At 42.2% G+C, this 19,326-nt stretch overlaps 1 protein-coding gene across 2 annotated transcripts in view; it reads left to right on the top strand.

Moving 5' to 3' along the window:
* scn1lab (sodium channel, voltage-gated, type I like, alpha b) overlaps positions 1-19,326 on the top strand; it is a 93,009-nt gene that overhangs the window by 34,152 nt on the left and 39,531 nt on the right. The window contains exons 6-10 of one of the 2 annotated variants that reach the window (XM_034176611.1): positions 1,302-1,393; positions 3,798-4,094; positions 5,063-5,126; positions 14,180-14,321; positions 14,428-14,634. In XM_034176611.1, the coding sequence (XP_034032502.1) occupies positions 1,302-1,393; positions 3,798-4,094; positions 5,063-5,126; positions 14,180-14,321; positions 14,428-14,634 (802 nt within the window). Of the gene's footprint in view, positions 1-1,301; positions 1,394-3,797; positions 4,095-5,062; positions 5,127-14,179; positions 14,322-14,427; positions 14,635-19,326 lie in introns of those variants that run through there. The other variant, XM_034176603.1, reaches the window with a different exon arrangement.

Genomic DNA, 19,326 nt, shown 5'->3' with positions numbered 1-19,326 from the left:
ACTGCAGTTCTTTTACTGCCCACTTGAGTCTGTCTCCAATAACATGTGCAACTGTTTGCAGTCTGGCACAAAAACTGGATTTGATCATTATAGTTAGGTTTTCACTCCATAACAACTGTACGGGGGGGCAATTTTCTTTTTTATAACTCACAATGGCAGATTATCTAAAAAGTCTGTGCTCCAGTATTTCCATTTTCATGTTATTTAATTTGTTACGTAGGCACCATCCACATTTTTGGCAGCTACTTTTAGACGTTAGGTCCATTTCATCCACATTAATTGAGGAAATAAACTGCCATACTTTTTAATACCCACCCGTAAGTCACTTGTAATAAAAACCACCACCTATGTGTTTTAATGCAGTAAAGTTAGCCTTTTAGCTGTTATTGCACATGGTGGTCGGCGCACATTGTTATTGCAATAGCGCATTTCATATAGCACCAAAATTGCGCGATAAAAAGAACTATTGCACAGTCAATGAAACACAGCAACAAATGCTATGAATAACCCATGTCACGTGACATACAAGCCACCAATCAAATGACAAGGATTCACGTAGCCTTTATATAATTCAGGCTAACAAGTTTGAAACCCCTGATTTTGCGAAATGGAGGATCATGAATAACGCTAAAGAGGCAAGGGAGCATGAATCATCATCCCTAAAGAAGTGGAAATATGAAAGGACACATATGATGTCATAACGCAATCTGCAACCTCACCACTAGATGACACAAAATCCTATGCACTGTACCTTTAAGACACTTAGCGAACTATGTTAGCTTGCTGAAAAGCTGTATAATATGACTCCTTTATGTGCTAATGTTGTGTTGTGACCATGTCCAGGGTTGCTCCATGATCAGAAATGACTAATCTTGTTTTCTCTCATGAGGTTTCTTTGCCTTCCAAATGTTTGCATGAGGCACGTGTAATGGCTTTGCTCTTCCTGTGTAGTAACTGTGCATTTGATCCTGCAGGTATATAACAGAGTTTGTAAACCTAGGCAATGTTTCAGCTCTGCGCACATTCAGAGTATTGCGAGCTTTGAAAACTATCTCAGTAATCCCAGGTAAGGCCGCCTGCGGCTGCCGCCAGCACTCCTGCCATTTGTCTGTGCGTGACCCTTTGCCGTTCCCTCCTCTTCCCACCCGATCCTCCCCCGCCCTCACCCTCCTGTTGTCTTGTCATGCCATGTGTGTGCCTGGCGTGCGTGCATACACGCGTGTCTCCCTCACACCCTTCCGACTTGCCCCTGCCACCCGACTCCCGTCCTCCCCTCTTCCTCCCCCTGCCTTCCCTTACAGATATGTCACAGAGTTTGTGGACCTGGGCAATGTCTCAGCACTGCGAACCTTCAGGGTTCTGCGAGCCCTGAAAACTATATCAGTCATCCCAGGTGAGAGAGCCATCGAGGCCTAAGAGCTAAACCAATGCTAACGGCTAACTGGCGTTTTCGCTGACATCTAAGCACACCCCACCCCCTCCGCCACCTCCTCTCAGCTCATCTCACTGTAGCTAAGCCTGACGACGCCCGTTGCTGTCCCTCATGCTGCCTTCGTCCCAAGGCCAGTAAAAGCTGGAATCTGGCTCCAATCTGCACAGATTGACAGGATTCTTAGCTTTTAAATACATCCTTTTTAAGGCAGAATTCCTTCTTTTTTTTTTTTTTGGTTGAAATCTACTCTTGCCTTGGGAGCCTTACAAGTAGATTTTATGCACTATTTCTTTTTGTTTTCTTGCATGAGACATTGCAAACGCAATTTTCTGGTGGCACAGCACTCGTGCGTGTGTGTGTGTGGGTATGTGAGTGTAGGGTTCCTTCTTACCTTGTTTTCCTGTGCATGTCTTGTTCAATGTTGTGTGTGTCCGTGTGTGTATTTTTTAAATAGTTATTTTTCAAATTGCTCAACATTGTGACACTGTATGGTGAGTGATGTTATTGACATTATACGGAGCAAACAAGGTTTATGGGAAATTAACACAAACAGCAGAACAACCCAGGAAACCCACTTAAGCTGGCAAATTATAGATTTTGAATTTCCTTTTTGTGGAAGGGTAATAAAGCCTTGTGCAAATAGCTTGATAAGTTCTATGTGTGTGTACGTATATATATATATATATATGTTCTCCACTCAGATTGCAATAGCCAATCACAGCTTAGCCTTTCTGTCCATCGTTTACCTGTTTTTTTGGCATGCTTGGAGCCAGAAAGGTATATTGGAGCCAAAAGGATCCAAAAAGGCTACGACCAAAAGTTATATTGGATCGGTTCCCACTGACCAATAGCGTTAGAGCTTATTGCCAACAGCTAGCCAATCAGAGCGTGGCATACGAAGGTCAGGAACTAGCTGACAGACGCTGGTTGAAAAAATGGCAACAAACATGTCAACAACAGCAGAAAATCATCTGCCAGCGAGGTTTGCTGAGTTCACAGAGGAGGAACTGGTGGAAATATTGAACTCCAAGGATGCCAAAAACATTAAGAAGGTAGACAAGCGCACTACTGATGTTTTAGAAGCATTCATATGCTGTTCACAACAAAATGAATTGATCTAATTTACTTGAATCTTTGTTGTTTGCTTAATTTGGGAGGGGGGTGGAGAACATAACAACTGATGGATGGCAAGTCATCCAACATAGAGAAATATTGGATGAAGAAAAGTTATATTGGATGAGCCTATGCTATGCTATAACTCCTTACCATCCATTCTTTGTATATAATATATATATATATATATATATATATATATATATATATATATATATTCCTGAATGGTTACTACCAAAGCATCTGTACTGGGCTTTGCAATTGCACAATCTAAAGAAAGCTAAATATAAAGTACAAAATTGTAAGGCTAAGATAAAACATGGACTCACAGTGCTGTGCAAATGTTTTAGGCCCCCTACAGGTTTTTTGTTTTGTTTTTTTTTGCACCCTGAAGTGAGTCGTCAGCTGAAGATCTAATTTGAAACGTGTGAACACTTTTGACCAACAGACTGTAAATGAGATTTTTTTTTCATCCTATTTTGTGTTTTTTTTAAGTTTGCAAGTTACATACCTTCTTTTCAAATTAAAATGACAGCAGCAACAGAAAAATCCTGTTGCTTTCTGGCCCCACAGAACTAAAGAAATAAAAACAGACTGTAAGAGCCTCATTAAATGTAGCCCGATGTTCTTATTAGTTGCAGGGGATGTCCTCAAAGAAATCATTTTCTCACATACAGATGTTTGTATTTTAAGCAATTTATTATTTTCAAATGTTTTGCACAGTACTGTGTGTTGTGGGTCCACAGACTGTTCTGTCTGGTAGGTCTACAGCAGGATTCACCAACTCTGCTCCTGGAGATCACCTGCCCATGTTCCATGCTTGACCTGCTGCAACCACAGATGACAACCCAAGTCTGGTGTTTCTGAGCTTTTGATTGGTTGAGCACACCTGACTTAGTTAGTTAGCAGTGGGTGGAGCAGGGCAGGAGATCAGGAGCAGGGTTGGTGACCCCTGGCACTCAAACTACATCTCACACACAAACATTTTCTCAGAGAGAAATGTCATACACGTAATATTTTCTGGAGTGATTTCACAGTGATCTGTGTCATTTTGGTTCCTGTATGACTTTAAAACTCACAAACACGTCATACAGAAACCTGTCCTGCAGATCTCTGTGTCTGCTTGCTACCGTAAGCTTTTAACAGTCATGTCTTCTCTCGCCAAGGCTGTTGTTGTAATTATCAGGAAGTAACCACTCTACAATGTCCATCCATCTTTGCGCTCCCCAACCCCGCCCTCCACATCATTCAGGCCTGAAGACCATCGTCGGCGCTCTGATCCAGTCGGTGAAAAAGCTGTCGGACGTGATGATCCTCACCGTGTTCTGCCTCAGCGTCTTCGCGCTCATCGGGCTGCAGCTCTTCATGGGCAACTTGAGGCAAAAGTGTGTACGTTGGCCCATCCACAGCAACGCCACCAACAGCAGCAACACCTCCTCTGTGGACGGCGTGACGCTGTTCAACAGCAGCTTGCTGGAGATGAATGGCACATTGGTGCAAAACACCACGGAGAACTACCCCAACTTGACAGAGTACATCAACGATGAGAGTAAGCCGAGTGAGAGTGCCGCTGCATGTCTGCCGGGCACACACGGGTTAACCGGGGTCAAGTTAGCCTGAGCCATACAGTAGCTACTTCATATGCAGAGACGGATCTGGTGGTGGCGAGGGTAGGGGAGGTCAGGCACGCCGGCCTGCTGCCGTGATGGGGTGTGACAGTGATGTGCCAGGAGCAGGGCACACGCTGGTGGGAGAATGCGACAAATGTGGCGGATAATCGCCACAACAAATACACCCTCTACTTCCAACCCCTCATGACTCCTCGTCATTCTCCCATAGCCCATCTGTGTGGCATGAGCAGCCCAAAGCGCTGGAGGAGGCTGAGTCACCGTCCGCCAGCAGGACATCGAGGAGATGTGGACCAGTTACAAGCTGATGTCAGAGCAAGAAGGAGATAACAAGAGAGACAGAGCCAGTTTTCATTAAGAACGCTTGCAAATAAGTCTGTTGCTGTTTGTGGCTGTGATGAAAGTTCATTTCTGGTTTTGTGCTATTTAACACACAGACTTCACCTCAGATTGCACAAAAAAGGTTTTCCTTCCTTTTAACATCTGAGTGTAAAATCAATAATCCCAAGATTTCTCGTTGAGTCGTGCTGTGGTACATGCATACCACATTAATGAATGAACGCATTAATTAATTTAAGAATCCATTGACTTTGACCTTTGATCTTCTGACTCCCAAGTCAATAGGATTTTATTATAAACTAACCCAAATGTAGATGTGCAGACAAAGACAAATTTAAGCTGATTGTCACTCTGTTTTTCATAAAATGCACATGAAGTGGGGACCATAGGAAAATGTGATGTCACACCTGCAGCTTTGACAGGCAGAGGGACAAACCGATGATTAATGTTGACGCACTAATGTCTCATTCCACGTTATGTCTTCCACTGTGCTTCTGTATCAATACCTTCAACAAGAGCTTTGATTTTAATACTATTCCTCCTCTTCCAGGGAATCACTATCACCTTCCTGGCCGCAGGGATGCTCTGCTTTGCGGGACTGGCAGTGGAGCTGGGTAAGTTAACACATTGTATTTATGGGGTTAATTAAATGAACCACAAAGCTGATCATAAGGCTTTATTGGCTGCACTGAGGCAGGAATCATACCAGCTACTTAACTATGGGCTTTCAATGATTTCTTTTCTCTTTCTGGAGTTGAAGCTTCAGTAAGACTCGCCACCACCTGAGTGGGTTTTTGAAATCAGCATAGAGTCAAAATGCCTTCACTTTCAAGGCATCACTTGGAGATTTTAATCCATGTTTCTGTTACGACTTGGCTGATTATTGTAACGCACTGTACGCTGGTATTAGCCAGGCCTCACTTGCACATGCTGCAGCCCGTCTTTTGACTGGATCCCGGAGGTCTGACCATGTTTCGCCCATTCTTTTTTCCCTTCACTGGCTGCCTGTTCGCTATCTTATTGATTTTAAAATTTTATTGTTCGTGTCTTATTCCTCATCACGTTCTCTTAGGTCACGAGATCAAGCTCTGCTTGTAGTTCCTCAGACAAAGCTCAAACGTAGAGGTGATAGATCTTTTTCTGTTGTTGATCCCAGATTGTGGAATGACCTGCCTCTCTGTATCAGACAGGTGGAGTCACCTCTAGTTTTTAAATCTTGTCTTAAAACATACTTGTTTTCTTTGGCTTTTGACTAGAGGGTTAATGCTTTTACTGTTTTAAAAAAAACTTTTATTGTTGCCACTGTTATTTATCGTGTGATTATTTATTTATTTATTGATTGATTTATTTTATGTCTTTGTACAGCGCTTTGGTCAACTTTGTTGTTTTTAAATGTGCTCTATAAATATACTGGATTGGATTGGATTTGTACATGTAGGGTCAAAAATATATACAGAGCATGCATAATATTTGGAGGACTGTCTCTTTGCAAGTTTAACCTTGACCAGATGATTTTTTTTTTTTCTTTTTTTTTTTTGGCAGAATTGGGAGAGTTTAATTAAATTTGTTTCCTGGCACAGATCTGTCTCTTAACAACTTTTCAGGTATTTTCATTCAAGTTGAGGTCAGGACTTTGGGAAGGTCATTCCACCAGCTAAATGTTAAACTGCTTTATGCTTCCACATCTAGCTTTGATATTTACTTCTGGGTATTGTCTTGTTGGAACACAGAATTTGTGCAATGATTATACTCCATCTCAGCCACTATGTTCCTCTCAAGAACGTTGTGTGGCCTTACCGTCCCTAGAAGAGAGGCAATCTTGGTACAGACCATCCTTGCACTTCACGTATCATGTACATGGTACCTTGTACCGTGTACCATGTGTCTGCAGAAGGTGGATGATTATTTGAGAGACAAGGGGATAGATCTGTTGCCTGTGTGGGTGGTTGCCATCCAGATGTCAAAACTCCATGATGGTGGAATGATCAGTTACTATCAAAGTAGAGGTGTCCCTCTCTGTCTTTTGAACCTCTTGAAGACTCATCTCTTTCCAGAACACCGCTTCTCCTAATCTTCAAACACCCTACCACACCTAAATCTATTACTTCATGGTACTCTTTTGCACTTATCCTCCGCTGTGAGTTGAAGCGGTATTTAGTACTTAGTGCTTATTTTAATGTCTTTTGCATTCCTTGAGGTTGACTGTTTGTCTGTACATTCTATGAGTAGTACTTGTAGAATGCATTGGTAGTGTGTCTGTGGAGCTTATGTTGATTTTCAGAAATTGCTAATTTCAGTTGATCAGACTGCTCCCTTTGACAACCTGAGAATTTGCAGGATCCCCAAGAAATTACCGGACATCATAGCCAGCCTATGCACAGATATTGTGAGTGTGATACAAAGTGGAGGCAGAGTTTTTCCCACTGAAAATTGTTCTTTGTCGGAGGTGTGTTCTGGCTCTTGCACTGCTCAATGCCTACATGGACTGGGTCTTGGGTAGGATTTGAAAACCAACAACCTAGGTGTTTTTATTGATGAGGAAAAATTTACTGTCCTTGATTTCACGGACAATGTTTTGATCTTTGTGGAATCAGTAGATAACTCTGATTGCAGCACTTGAGAAGGGTGTCTGGGTTTGCAACTGTCTCTGAACAAGATTAAGGGTTCCTTCACACATAACTCGAATTTGGGGGAACGAGGCAGAAATTGGCAGAAAAAGCCTGAAAAAAAATTTGGCGAAATGCAAAAAATTCCAGCCGCTGTCGGGAGGGACACATGGTCGGACAGGCATGAACGATCCCGCAACAATGGTTTCTTGCACGCTCGTGTGCATGCGCACAAACACGGTGTGAGCACATGAGACGTGTGATACCACATTGCGCTCACACAGCAGCAGCAGCAATCACATGTTGGACAAATGAACATAAATCGACAAAAATGTGTAAGGACAAAATAATGAGAGAGCACAGAACATTATAAGAACAATGAATGTACTGTTTAAATATAAGACAATCATGTTACTGGTAATAATGTGTAATTGATGCTTGATGACTTAACGGTCTGTGTTGGAAATGACAAAACAAATGGATTTCATTTTATCTGTTGTAAAATATTTAATTCTTGTTATAAAGGGCAGACAATACAAGAATTAATGTTCCTCTGTTTCCTCCTGTTCATGAACCATGGCCATGGACGTAAACAAGGAAATAAAGAATTGACATGATTGAATGCTCATATCATGAACACATCAGCTGGCTCTGCGTGTCCAGCTGTCCAACGCGCACCGCATCATGTGGACTATAACTTACATGGTGGACATGACTGTTGGGAAAGTGTAGTGACACGGACCCACAACAGGGGGCGCAAATGATCGGACAATGAAAGAGTCGAATATGAACACTTTACTGTTGTGAAAGAGCACAACAAAAACACAGAGGATTACAGAATTTGAGCAAACAGTCAATCCACAAAGGTGACGTGTGGGCAGGCTCGAGGATAGAAGACGTCTGTCCTGAGAAGAACCAGAACCACACGATTTCCTCCGCCACCGAACCTGGAGAATACTGGAGCCGCCAAGTTCCGACTCCCCAGGTGGCCACCGTCTCCGAGTGTCGGATCTGGTACTGCTGGCGAGGAGCAAAAACAGTCATATGTGGGTGCGTGCACACCCAGTAACAACAATGGTGGGAATTCCACCTCCACCTCTAACACACACTCGTGCAGCTCCTGTCTAACCACTTATCTGGTTGGGGTGTGAAGCGAAGCCGTCGCTGATCACACCAAACGCCAATCTCTCAGATAGGGAACACCACAGGAAAGCGGCTGCAAAAAGAGTTCAGACTAAGACACAGTTAAGGCTGAGAATATTACCTTCACAGGTAGATGATATCTCGGCAACGAGGTGGAGATGACGTCCGGTTTTTATGGAGTGGAATGATGAAGTGTAGATGGATGACAGCTGTCATGAGATAATGAGTGACAGCTGTCACCCCCAGCTGTGTCCGTGGCGGCAGCGCCCTCTCGTGCCTGAAGCCCGCACTTCAGGCAGGGCGCCGTCTGGTGGTGGGCCAGCAGTACCTCCTCTTCTGGCGGCCCACACAACAATGACATTTGGATCACCAGCTGAGCGTTCACATGATCAGATGGATATTTTCACATGGGGCAGCTTGGCTGATGGTGTCCATTGCACACTGAGGCACTCACTGCTGAACGCGTTGCAAAGGTGATATGTGTTTATGTGTATAAAGTTGTTCATGGACTGGCGCCATCATATCTGGCTGATCTGGTGGAACTTTATGTGCCAGCCCGGGCTTTGCGGTCGCAGGATGCAGGACTTCTCTGTGTTCCCAGGGTGAAGAAGAAGTCAGCCAGTCAAAGAGCCTTTTCTCATTGTGCACCCACCCTGTGGAACAGTCTTCCTGTGACCATGAGGCAGTCAGAGTCCGTGGACATTTTTAAGTCGAGACATGAAAACCCATTTTTATTCTCTTTCTTATGAATAGGTTTTATTTTTTATCTGTTTTATTCTTTTACTTCTGTTTTTAATTATGTATTTGAATTTTTTTATTCATTTTTAATTATTTATTTAAATTGTATGCTGAATTGTTTCATGTAAGGCCCCTTGAGATGGCTTTTGCTGTGATTTGGCACATTATAAGCTAATTAAATTAAAATTAAATTGTGTTTTTATTTATTACCATGTGAGGTTAGCATGCCAATACATGCGCATCACAGTGGAGTGTTGAGAGGTGATATTGTTCATGGCACGATATGTGTTCTCCAGCTGTGATTTGCGATGACACAGCGGCCAGTTGCTGCTCCTTTCTGCCGACACGCCCACCTGTCTGGACCAACTCACAGCTGGAGAACACATATCGTGCCTTGAACAACATGACCTCAACACGCCACCCAATGCACGTGTGGGCGGGCTGTCATGCTCTCCTGACATGCTTATAATTACATAGAATCAAAATCACCTTTGGATCGCCCAGAGACATCTCAGCGTGCATGACATGGTGTGAACTATGCTATCAGCCAGTGGGCCAGGCTAATGTCAAGTCCACCATGGAAGTTGTAGTCCACATGACAGACAGACAGAGTGGAAAAATAAATTCAAACATATATACAATAAGGGGAAAGGCGTGAACTCATTCATGTGTGATTGCTTTGCTCATAGCACTGTGGACAGTGAACGTGTCAGCTGACCGCCGGTCAGTGACTCACTGTCAGCTGGAACTGACAGAGTGCACATGATGTGTTACACTTAAACAAAGAGAACAGAGGCAAATACATAAATAATACATATTTACATAACAAATACATAAAATAAATAATTACAGGAAAAAGTCTCACCCTCTGTCCCTTTTTTCCTGTGATTATTTATTTTATGTATTTGTTATGTAAATATGTATCTATTTATTGTATTTAATACAATAAAGTCTTTTAATGACTTCCTGGACTCTGCCATCAGAAGTGTACCACTGGAATGACTTTATATCAAACCAGCGGTTACTGAGGGAAACTGAGATGTGGACTATCACTTGCACTGTGAGGGCGCTTCAGCATCGACATTTGCTGATGGGCCCCAGTGGCTGGAGAAGGCCAAGGGGATGCCCACACTTCACGTGTCTGCAGAAGATGGATGATTATTTGAGAGACAAGGGGATAGATCTGTTGCCTGTGTGGGCGGTTGCCATCCAGAACCCAAGGCGGTTATGTGGTGTCATGGATGCGGTGAAGTGTGGCACCAGCGCAGGCTGCCAGACCTGACTTGATTTGACTTGATTGTTTGTCAAGCTTCTGTTGAATGAATCATGTAAATGCACCAGTTCCACTGACAGGCCCAGAGCCTGATGTTGCCACCACCATGTGCAGCACCTGGCACAGTGTTCTTAGGGTTGAGTGGCTCACATTTACTCCTCCAAACATAACTCTGGTCAGAGTGGCCAAATATCTCAATCTTTGGGGAGGTGATGGTCTAGTGGTTAAACGTTGGGCTTGTGACCAGATGATCGTCGGTTCAAATCCCAGCCTGACTGGAAAATCACTAAGGGCCCTTGGGCAAGGTCCTTAATCCCCAAGTTGCTCCCGGTGTGTAGTGAGTGCCTTGCATGGCAGCACCCTGACATCGGTGTGTGAGTGTGTTTGTGTGAATAAGTGAATGTGAGGCATAATAGTGAAGGGCTTTGAGCATCTGATGCAGATGGAAAAAGTGTTATATAAAATTCAGTCCATGTGCCATTTGTCTCATCTGATCATAAACTATATCTACAGAATAGTTTTTGTCTTTATTCATGTGATTAAACATTCATCATATTTGAAACGGTCAATTTTTGAGGAGAGCTTGAGAGTAGGAAAAGAGGCACATGTTTGTGGATCTGTGAGCTGATGACTCACCTTTTGGGATTTTGTGACCTTCTGCCTGTTTATTGAGGAATCAAAGCTCTATGTTCCTCTAAACTTGGCAGGTGACTCTGCTCACTATCCAGTCTGTCCAGCCAGTTTGACCAATAATGGAAGTCTGGTCCTACTCTCAGGATGTTTTACATCTCCAGTACCAGAGTTCTGGTGGCTGAACAAATATCAATAAGATTGTGAAGGTAGTGAATTAGTTGGAGGATATTTGTGTGCATGTGTGGGGATGGGGGTGGGGGTGGGGGTGGGGAACTCCAGGATACTTTTTACACTTTATGTAGATGAGCTTCCCTGAGATGGTTTCTGACAGTTTGTGGAGAAATTCTTTGGTTCTGCAAACCGATCGTTGCAGCAGCTGTCCGGGTGGCTGGTCTCAGACGATCTTGGAGGTGATCATGCTGGATGTGGAGGTCCTAGGTTGATGTGGTTACACATGAACTGTGGTTGTGACTGGATGTACTGCCAAATTCTCTGAAACACCTTTGGAGACAGCTTATTCACATTCAATTCACTCATTCATTCAATGCACGGGCAACAGCTCTGGTGGACATTCCTGCAGTCAGCATGTCAACTGCATGCTCCTTCAATATCTGTGACATTGTGCTGTGTGATCAAACTAAACAGTTTAGAGTGGCCTTTTATTGTGGCCAGCCTAAGGCACACCTGTGCAATAATCATGCTGTCTAATCAGCATTTTGATATGCCAGACCTGTGAGGTGGGATGGATTATCTCTGCAAGGAGAAGTGCTCACTATCACAGATTTACACAGATTTTTGAACAATATTTGAGAGAAATAAGGTCTTTAGTGTATATCGAAAATGTTTTACATCTTTGAGTTCAGCTCATAAAAAATGGGAGCAAAACAAAGCTGTTGCATTTAATATTTTTGTTCAGTGTATATGGGTGTTCTGGTTTTCTGTGCCAAGAAAAGGTGTTTGTAATGATAATTTTTCCAGTATCCACTCCCCATTACTTGCCACTCCACAACTGGAGTGCTCTTGCTTATCACCAAAGATGTCAACCATTGACTGCACTCCAGATTTGTGCATTCTCCTTAAATAAAAGTAAGTTCCTTCGGTTGCTCCCCTGTTTGCACTCGGGGTCACCACAGCAAATCCAAGGTGGATCTGCATGGTGAATTGGCACAGGTTTTACGCTGGATGCCCTTCCTGACGCAACTCCACATTACATGGAGAAATGTGGCAGGGGTGGGATTTGAACCCGGAACCTTCTGCACTGAAACCAAGCGCATTAACCACTTGGCCACCACCACATGGTGCAAATATCAGCAGTGCTTCTTTGCTGGCTATCTAGATGTTCAGACAGCATTTGATTTGGTTGACTAAACTGCTCTGTTGGGTCTTCCTAAGAATTTGTGGAGTCCCAGTAAGTTGCTGGATATCATAGCCTGCCCATGCACGCACATTGAGTACCGTGTGGAGTTGGGGCAGGATTTCTGCTTTTTCTCTGTGAATTCTTCTATTCATGAGCACAAAGAAGTGCACAACATGTCAGATGTGTTATTGATAGTTTCTAACTGATGTAGTTGTCATTTTCATGCCTAGCATGTGTTAACACATGATTGCACATTCTTTAAACTGCAAGTCAAATTGCAGTTATCTGTGCACCCATCGGCAAGTTCATCTTAAAATAAAATGTGGTCATGTTGGTTGATTGCTCTCATAAATCAGCAGAAATTTATTACATCAAAAGCCAGACTTAAGTCAAGCACAGGGTTTTTATGCTATTTATATGGGTCAGTATTGAGATCTGTCTTATACAGTGTGCATTCACAGCGTGCACACACTCTGCTTGTCCACATTTTTGTCTCAAATTGCAGCAAAACTGAATTAAAAACAAAAATTTTAAATGAAAACTAAATGCTAATGGAAAACCACAAATGTTTAATAAATTTGGTTTGGACCATATTTACCTCCGCCAAGGAGGTTATGTTTTCGGTCGCGTTTGTTTGTTTGTCTGTTTGTCAGCAGGATAACTCAAAACGTTTTGAACAGATTTTGATGAAATTTTGTGGAGTGGTTGGAAATGACAAAAGGAACAAGTGATTAAATTTTAGTGGTGATTCGGCTCACAGTCCGGATCCAGGAATTTTTTAAAGGATTCTTCACCATTGCGGGATAGGGGGAATTTTGACATTCTAGTTTCTAACTCCACAAAAACAAGGCAGAAAGGCTTGAAAAAAATTAGGGTTATTATGTTCTATCAAACAACAAAGTTTGGTGATGATCGGATCTGGATTCTGGATCTGGTGATCCAGAATATGCAAAAATATAGGGAAAATAGAAAATGTGTCAGTGTGAGGTGACAAATGATGCTAGAGATGGACAACTAACACCAAATTGTAGATGAATCTGTAGTGATTCAGTAAAGTGTCATCAGATTTGATGTAGCTTCAAATGTTATGGAGCTAGATCCAGAAGAAAACCGCCATTACCGAAAAATCGTTTTTATACAATAACCTTTGAACTAATAAAGACATAAAAGTGATTCCAAGTTCTAGTGGTCTGTTTTCATGGTCAAGGATGTCAAATATACAGGAAAGAAAAGTGTATGTATCATAGTTTTGGTTGTAACACTGAATTGTTGAATAGATCACTGTGCCAAGGAGGGAATCTCTTTAGGGTCAGTGACCCTATGGCCTTGGCGGAGGTTTGCACTCTCTGAGTGCTTCTAGTTTATGATGGTTTTCTTCCTACAATGGGGGGAACCAATACAGAGGGGCTGGCTACAGTGGGGATGGGTTGGGTTGTGAGCACTTGGTGGGATAGGAGGCGCTCAAATGTTTCACCTCAGGGAGCTTTGGTTGATGGCTGGATGGCACTTGTGCATTTTGATGATATGTGCACAGAACCATTTCTTCATCAGAAAACATCTCAAGTTTGAATTTTCTGTCTAAATAGCAGTGGGCAAGTTGTTGGCAAACCTGTCTCTTCAGGACAATGGCAAGGGACACTGTGATTGCTTTCTTTCATGTTATGCTCAAAACACACTAATGGGTTATTAAGTGAATAAGTGTTTGCGCCTTGATTGTGTTGAATGTCTTGTCTCGTTGATGGGATATCTCTTAGGATGGGTCCAACATACTTATGAAACAGCGTGAAAAGAGGTTATTTTAATTTTCAACTTCCACAAAGAAAAAATCCTTTTGAAAAATGATTATTTTTTGTTAATTAATTTAAAATGCATTGTGAAAAACTCCATAGTATGTTTCACATTTTAATTTTGTGACAGGCTTTGTCCAGAGGGCTTTTTGTGCATGAAAGCAGGTCGTAATCCAGACTATGGTTACACCAGCTTCGACACCTTCAGCTGGGCTTTCCTATCTTTGTTTCGACTGATGACGCAGGACTACTGGGAAAACCTCTACCAGCAGGTAACTGATGCAGACATTTCCCATTTCGACAAATGGAAACGCACAGAAATCAGTGTCATGAAGGACAATTAACTCCTTGTTCTCTGGTCTTCTTTGGATCCATCAGACGTTGCGTGCAGCAGGGAAACCCTACATGATCTTCTTTGTGCTGGTGATCTTCTTGGGCTCTTTCTACTTGGTCAACCTGATCCTGGCTGTGGTGGCCATGGCCTATGATGAACAAAACCATGCCACCATTGAGGAGGCACAGCAAAAGGAGGAGGAGTTCCAGGCTATGTTGGAGCAGCTCAAGAGACAGCAGGAGGAGGCACAGGCAGGATATTGCTATTTCTTCACTTGATTGTTATTCTTTTTCTTGATGTCAGTGATGTGTCAAACAAAGAGCCTTGGGCCAGTCCCAATACTCTCCCTTCACCATAACACTTTGCCTTTTCCCTGTACAAAATGACACTGTGGTAGGGTGAAAGGAGATTGTTGGGCTCGGGCCTTGATGTGGTCTTATTAAAGGGGCCATGTTGTACACTTTTTAACAAGCTAATTTAGTGTATTCAAAACAAATTTTAAAATTTTAAGCCAAAAACTGCCCCAACACACACTGAGATGATACAAAATCAAAAAATCTTACTTCCAGTTCTCAAAAAAATGACATGTTTCTGTGACTATTATTTTAAATGTAAAGGACCAGGTTTCACCTGAAGGTTCATTTCTGTTCATTGTGGATACTTTTTGAACCAACGTACCTTTACATACAGAAACCCATGTTTCTCAGTGTGTGGGACAATGCAGGTGAAGTGTCTCTGAATGACAGGGATGATACATATGGAGTGTCTTGTCCAAGGACACAGGTAGCCTGAAGCACATACTTGGAATAGAACCTGGGTCGATATGTACATCAGTACTCTAACTCATATCCCATTGAGCTATTGGTCTATATCAGTCGTGAGTTATCCCTGGATACCAGCGCCTGAAATGGATGAGAGTTAATGACTCCCCCTGAACAGGATGACAGTACATCACAGATTAGTTACTTCCCCAGCCAAGGCTGGGACACATTCCCACCTGGGCTGACAGGGACAATGCAGATAAAGTGTCTTGTCCAAATACACGGAGCGGTGGCCTGAAGAACGCACCTGGAATTGAACCCTGTTCTACATATTGGTAATCAAACTCCCATCCGTTTGTCCTACCTCTTTAAAGTCAGATTAAAAAATGATTTTGTAGAGTATGACCCCATTTAAAAAATTGCACTGAAGCTTTCTTGCATTATGGCAACATTTTACGACCTTCCTGTGTTGTTGCATTTTGAATGCATTTTAGAATATGTCGGGTACTACAACCCCTGGCAAAAATTATGGACTCACCGGCCTCAGAGGATGTTCATTCAGTTGTTTAATTTTGTAGAAAAAAATCAGATCACAGACATGACACAAAACTGAAGTCATTTCAAATGGCAACTTTCTGGCTTTAAGAAACACTATAAGAAATCAAGAAAAAAAGATTGTGGCAGTCAGTAACGGTTACTTTTTTAGACCAAGCAGAGGAAAAAAATATGGAATCACTCAATTCTGAGGAAAAAAATTATGGAATCACCCTGTAAATTTTCATCCCCCAAATTAACACCTGCATCAAATCAGATCTGCTCATTGACATTGACCCTATGCCATGACATTGACCCTATGTGTCTTTTTGCAAGGAATGTTTTTGCAGTTTTTGCTCTATGGCAAGATGCATTATCATCTTGAAAAATGATTTCATCATCCCCAAACATCCTTTCAATTGTCCAAAATATCAACATAAACTTGTGCATTTATTGATGATGTAATGACAGCCATCTCCCCAGTGCCTTTACCTGACATGCAGCCCCATATCATCAGTGACTGTGGAAATTTACATGTTCTCTTCAGGCAGTCATCTTTATGAATCTCATTGGAAAGGCACCAAACAAAAGTTCCAGCATCATCACCTTGCTCAATGCAGATTCGAGATTCATCACTGAATATGACTTTCATCCAGTCATCCACAGTCCACAATTGCTTTTCCTTAGCCCATTGTAACCTTGTTTTTTTCTGTTTAGGTGTTAATGATGCCTTTCGTTTAGCTTTTCTGTATGTAAATCCCATTTCCTTTAGGCGGTTTCTTACAATTCGGTCACAGACGTTGACTCCAGTTTCCTTCCATTCGTTCCTCGTTTGTTTTGTTGTACATTTTTCGATTTTTGAGACATATTGCTTTAAGTTTTCTGTCTTGACGCTTTGATGTCTTCCTTGGTCTACCAGTATGTTTGCCTTTAACAGCCTTCCCATGTTGTTTGTATTTGGTCCAGAGTTTAGACACAGCTGACTGTGAACAACCAACATCTTTTGCAACATTGCGTGATGATTTACTCTCTTTTAAGAGTTTGATAATCCTCTCCTTTGTTTCAATTGACATCTCTCGTGTTGGAGCCATGATTCATATCAGTCTACTTGGTGCAATAGCTCTCCAAGGTGTGTTCCCTCCTTTTTAGATGCAGACTAACGAGCAGATCTGATATGATGCAGGTGTTAGTTTTGGGGATGAAAATTTACAGGGTGATTCCATAATTTTTTCCTCAGAATTGAGTGATTCCATATTTTTTCCTCTGCTTGGTCTAAAAAAGTAAGTGTTACTGACTGCCACAATCTTTTTTTCTTGATTTCTTATAGTGTTTCTTAAAGCCAGAAAGTTGCCATTTGAAATGACTTTAGTTTTGTGTCATGTCTGTGATCTGCTTTTTTTCTACAAAATTAAACAACTGAATGAACATCCTCCGAGGCCGGTGATTCCATAATTTTTGCCAGGGGTTGTAGAAGAAATAGGGCGCATCTGCTGTTGGAGAGCATTTCTCTGGATAGGCTTACAATGTCAACAGTGTAAAAATAAAAAAAGATGTATGACTGTACTGGCACTAGGGATAGGTATTGATAAGATTTTATCAATATCGATACCATTACTGATTCCGCTTATCGATCCGATTCCTTATCAATACCTCCTGTGAATTTTCTGTGTACTACAAGTGGGATTTACAGGTTTTCTATGTCAACAACATTTTATTGAGTCTTAAAGTAAATAAATATGAATGTGGTCACTGGATCCTTAAACTCTGAACATAAATAAACTCTACATGGTGGATCCTTGATCTCTGGACATAAATAGAAACAAACTAAATCTGTAGTTTTTGTCAAAAGCATTTCCTTTCAGACATGAATGGCATGATTGTCTCTCCATATAGCTGAACTCAGACGGCTGCTGGAGTCTGCAGGTCTGCAGCCATGCAGTCTTGGGCTGCAGCACATCAGCACAGGATGTCTCATTTTGGGAGGAAAAAAAAATTTTGATCAATTGCAGTTTATTGTTTGTATTACAACGTTTGGAAAGAGGTGTCATTTCATTTAAACAGCAATTCACTTCGAAGTTATAAATTCCGAGCGGACTCGACTCAGCAGAGAGCGGCACAGTGTTTGGAGCAACAGAATGCAGGACGATTCTCATTTCTTTCTCGCAAATCAAATCAAATCAATTTTATTTATATAGTGCCAAATCACAACAAACAGTTGCCCCAAGGCGCTTTATATTGTAAGGCAAAGCCATACAATAATTACGGAAAAACCCCAACGGTCAAAACAACCCCCTGTGAGCAAGCACAGGGGGTCAACACGACAAGAGTCCCAGTTAGTCGCTTTAATCCTCACAAAAGTGACCCATGATTGACATTTTAATGGCTTTGAGAGGGGTTAAGAAGCAGCGAAACAATGAACCAATGAAGCAGCAGATCGAAGCACTGCTTCATTGGTTCAGGTTTCAAAGCAAAGCAGCGCTGCAGAAACGGTTGATTACAGACCCGCTGCTGGGTCTGTAATCAATGTAGAGAAATGATCATTTTCCCGACAAACACCCTCAAACAACGGCTCCTCTGATGGACCGATAAGGGAATCGTTAAGTAAAAAGGCTATTGATGTCGGTGGATTGAATCATTTCTTAATGATACTCGAAAAGAACCGGTTCCCGATACCCATCCCTAACTGGCACCGTTTCTTTGTTAAATGGACTGCATTTATATCGCGCTTTTCCATCTGTATCAGATACTCAAAGTGCTTTTCAATTATGCCTCACATTCACACAAACACAGTCACACACTGATGCCAGGGTGCTGCCATGCAAAGTGCTCACTACACACCGGGAGCAACTAGGGGGTTAAGGACCTTGCCCAAGGGTCCTTCGTGATTTTCTGGTCAGGCTGGGATTTGAATTGAGGATCCTGTGGTCTCGAGCCTAATGCTTAACCACTAGACCATCACCTCCCAATTTGTTGTATAGGTGTTGCTTTTGTGCCAGATTAAACCTTGAGACCAAATTTTCTAAAAACCTGTTTTTGACCAGAATCAAACAAGCAGGCTCCGGCTCTTGAACTCTCCCAGAGGGAGGTAATAATGGCCGGCACAATCTCTAAATGAAACTGGAGAGGTTGTGTTGATTGCTCATCTCGAAGTTTTGAGGTAGCGGCACCACCGATGACTGAGGGACTTTCTGTCCTAACTGATTAACGTGTCCTTGATTGCTCTCTGGATAAGGAGATTTATGTATTTTATGCTCGACTTGATTATCTGTGATATGTTTAAAATGATCTTTACCGAGGAGCACCATGTTACCAGGCAGTTATTTTGTAGCGTGTTGTCGACAATGCCAGACAGTCTATTTTTGTCCTCTTAACCCAAAGCTGAAAGCAACAAGTTTGTGCTTGGGAAGGAAAGCACAAACTGGAAATATGGATGAGAAAATTGACATAAAATAGGCATTACTGTAAACACTGAAGAATACATTTAGGACATCTTCATCCTCATTTCCTGGCTTTGTCCTTTAAATGCTATCCTGGTCTGCGCGACAGTCTCTGATCAGGCGTGTTCACATTCGGACTGATGACTTTAGCGTCTCTCAAATCAGCGCTATTGTCTGAGTCTTATTTGGCTGCCAGGCACTCTCCTTCGCT

This window comes from Thalassophryne amazonica, chromosome 1 (genome assembly GCF_902500255.1).
Source record: "Thalassophryne amazonica chromosome 1, fThaAma1.1, whole genome shotgun sequence".
NCBI classification, from domain to species: Eukaryota; Metazoa; Chordata; class Actinopteri; order Batrachoidiformes; family Batrachoididae; genus Thalassophryne; species Thalassophryne amazonica.
The sequence above is the reverse complement of the archived record's forward strand: the minus strand, read 5'-3'. Positions and strand labels throughout refer to the sequence as shown.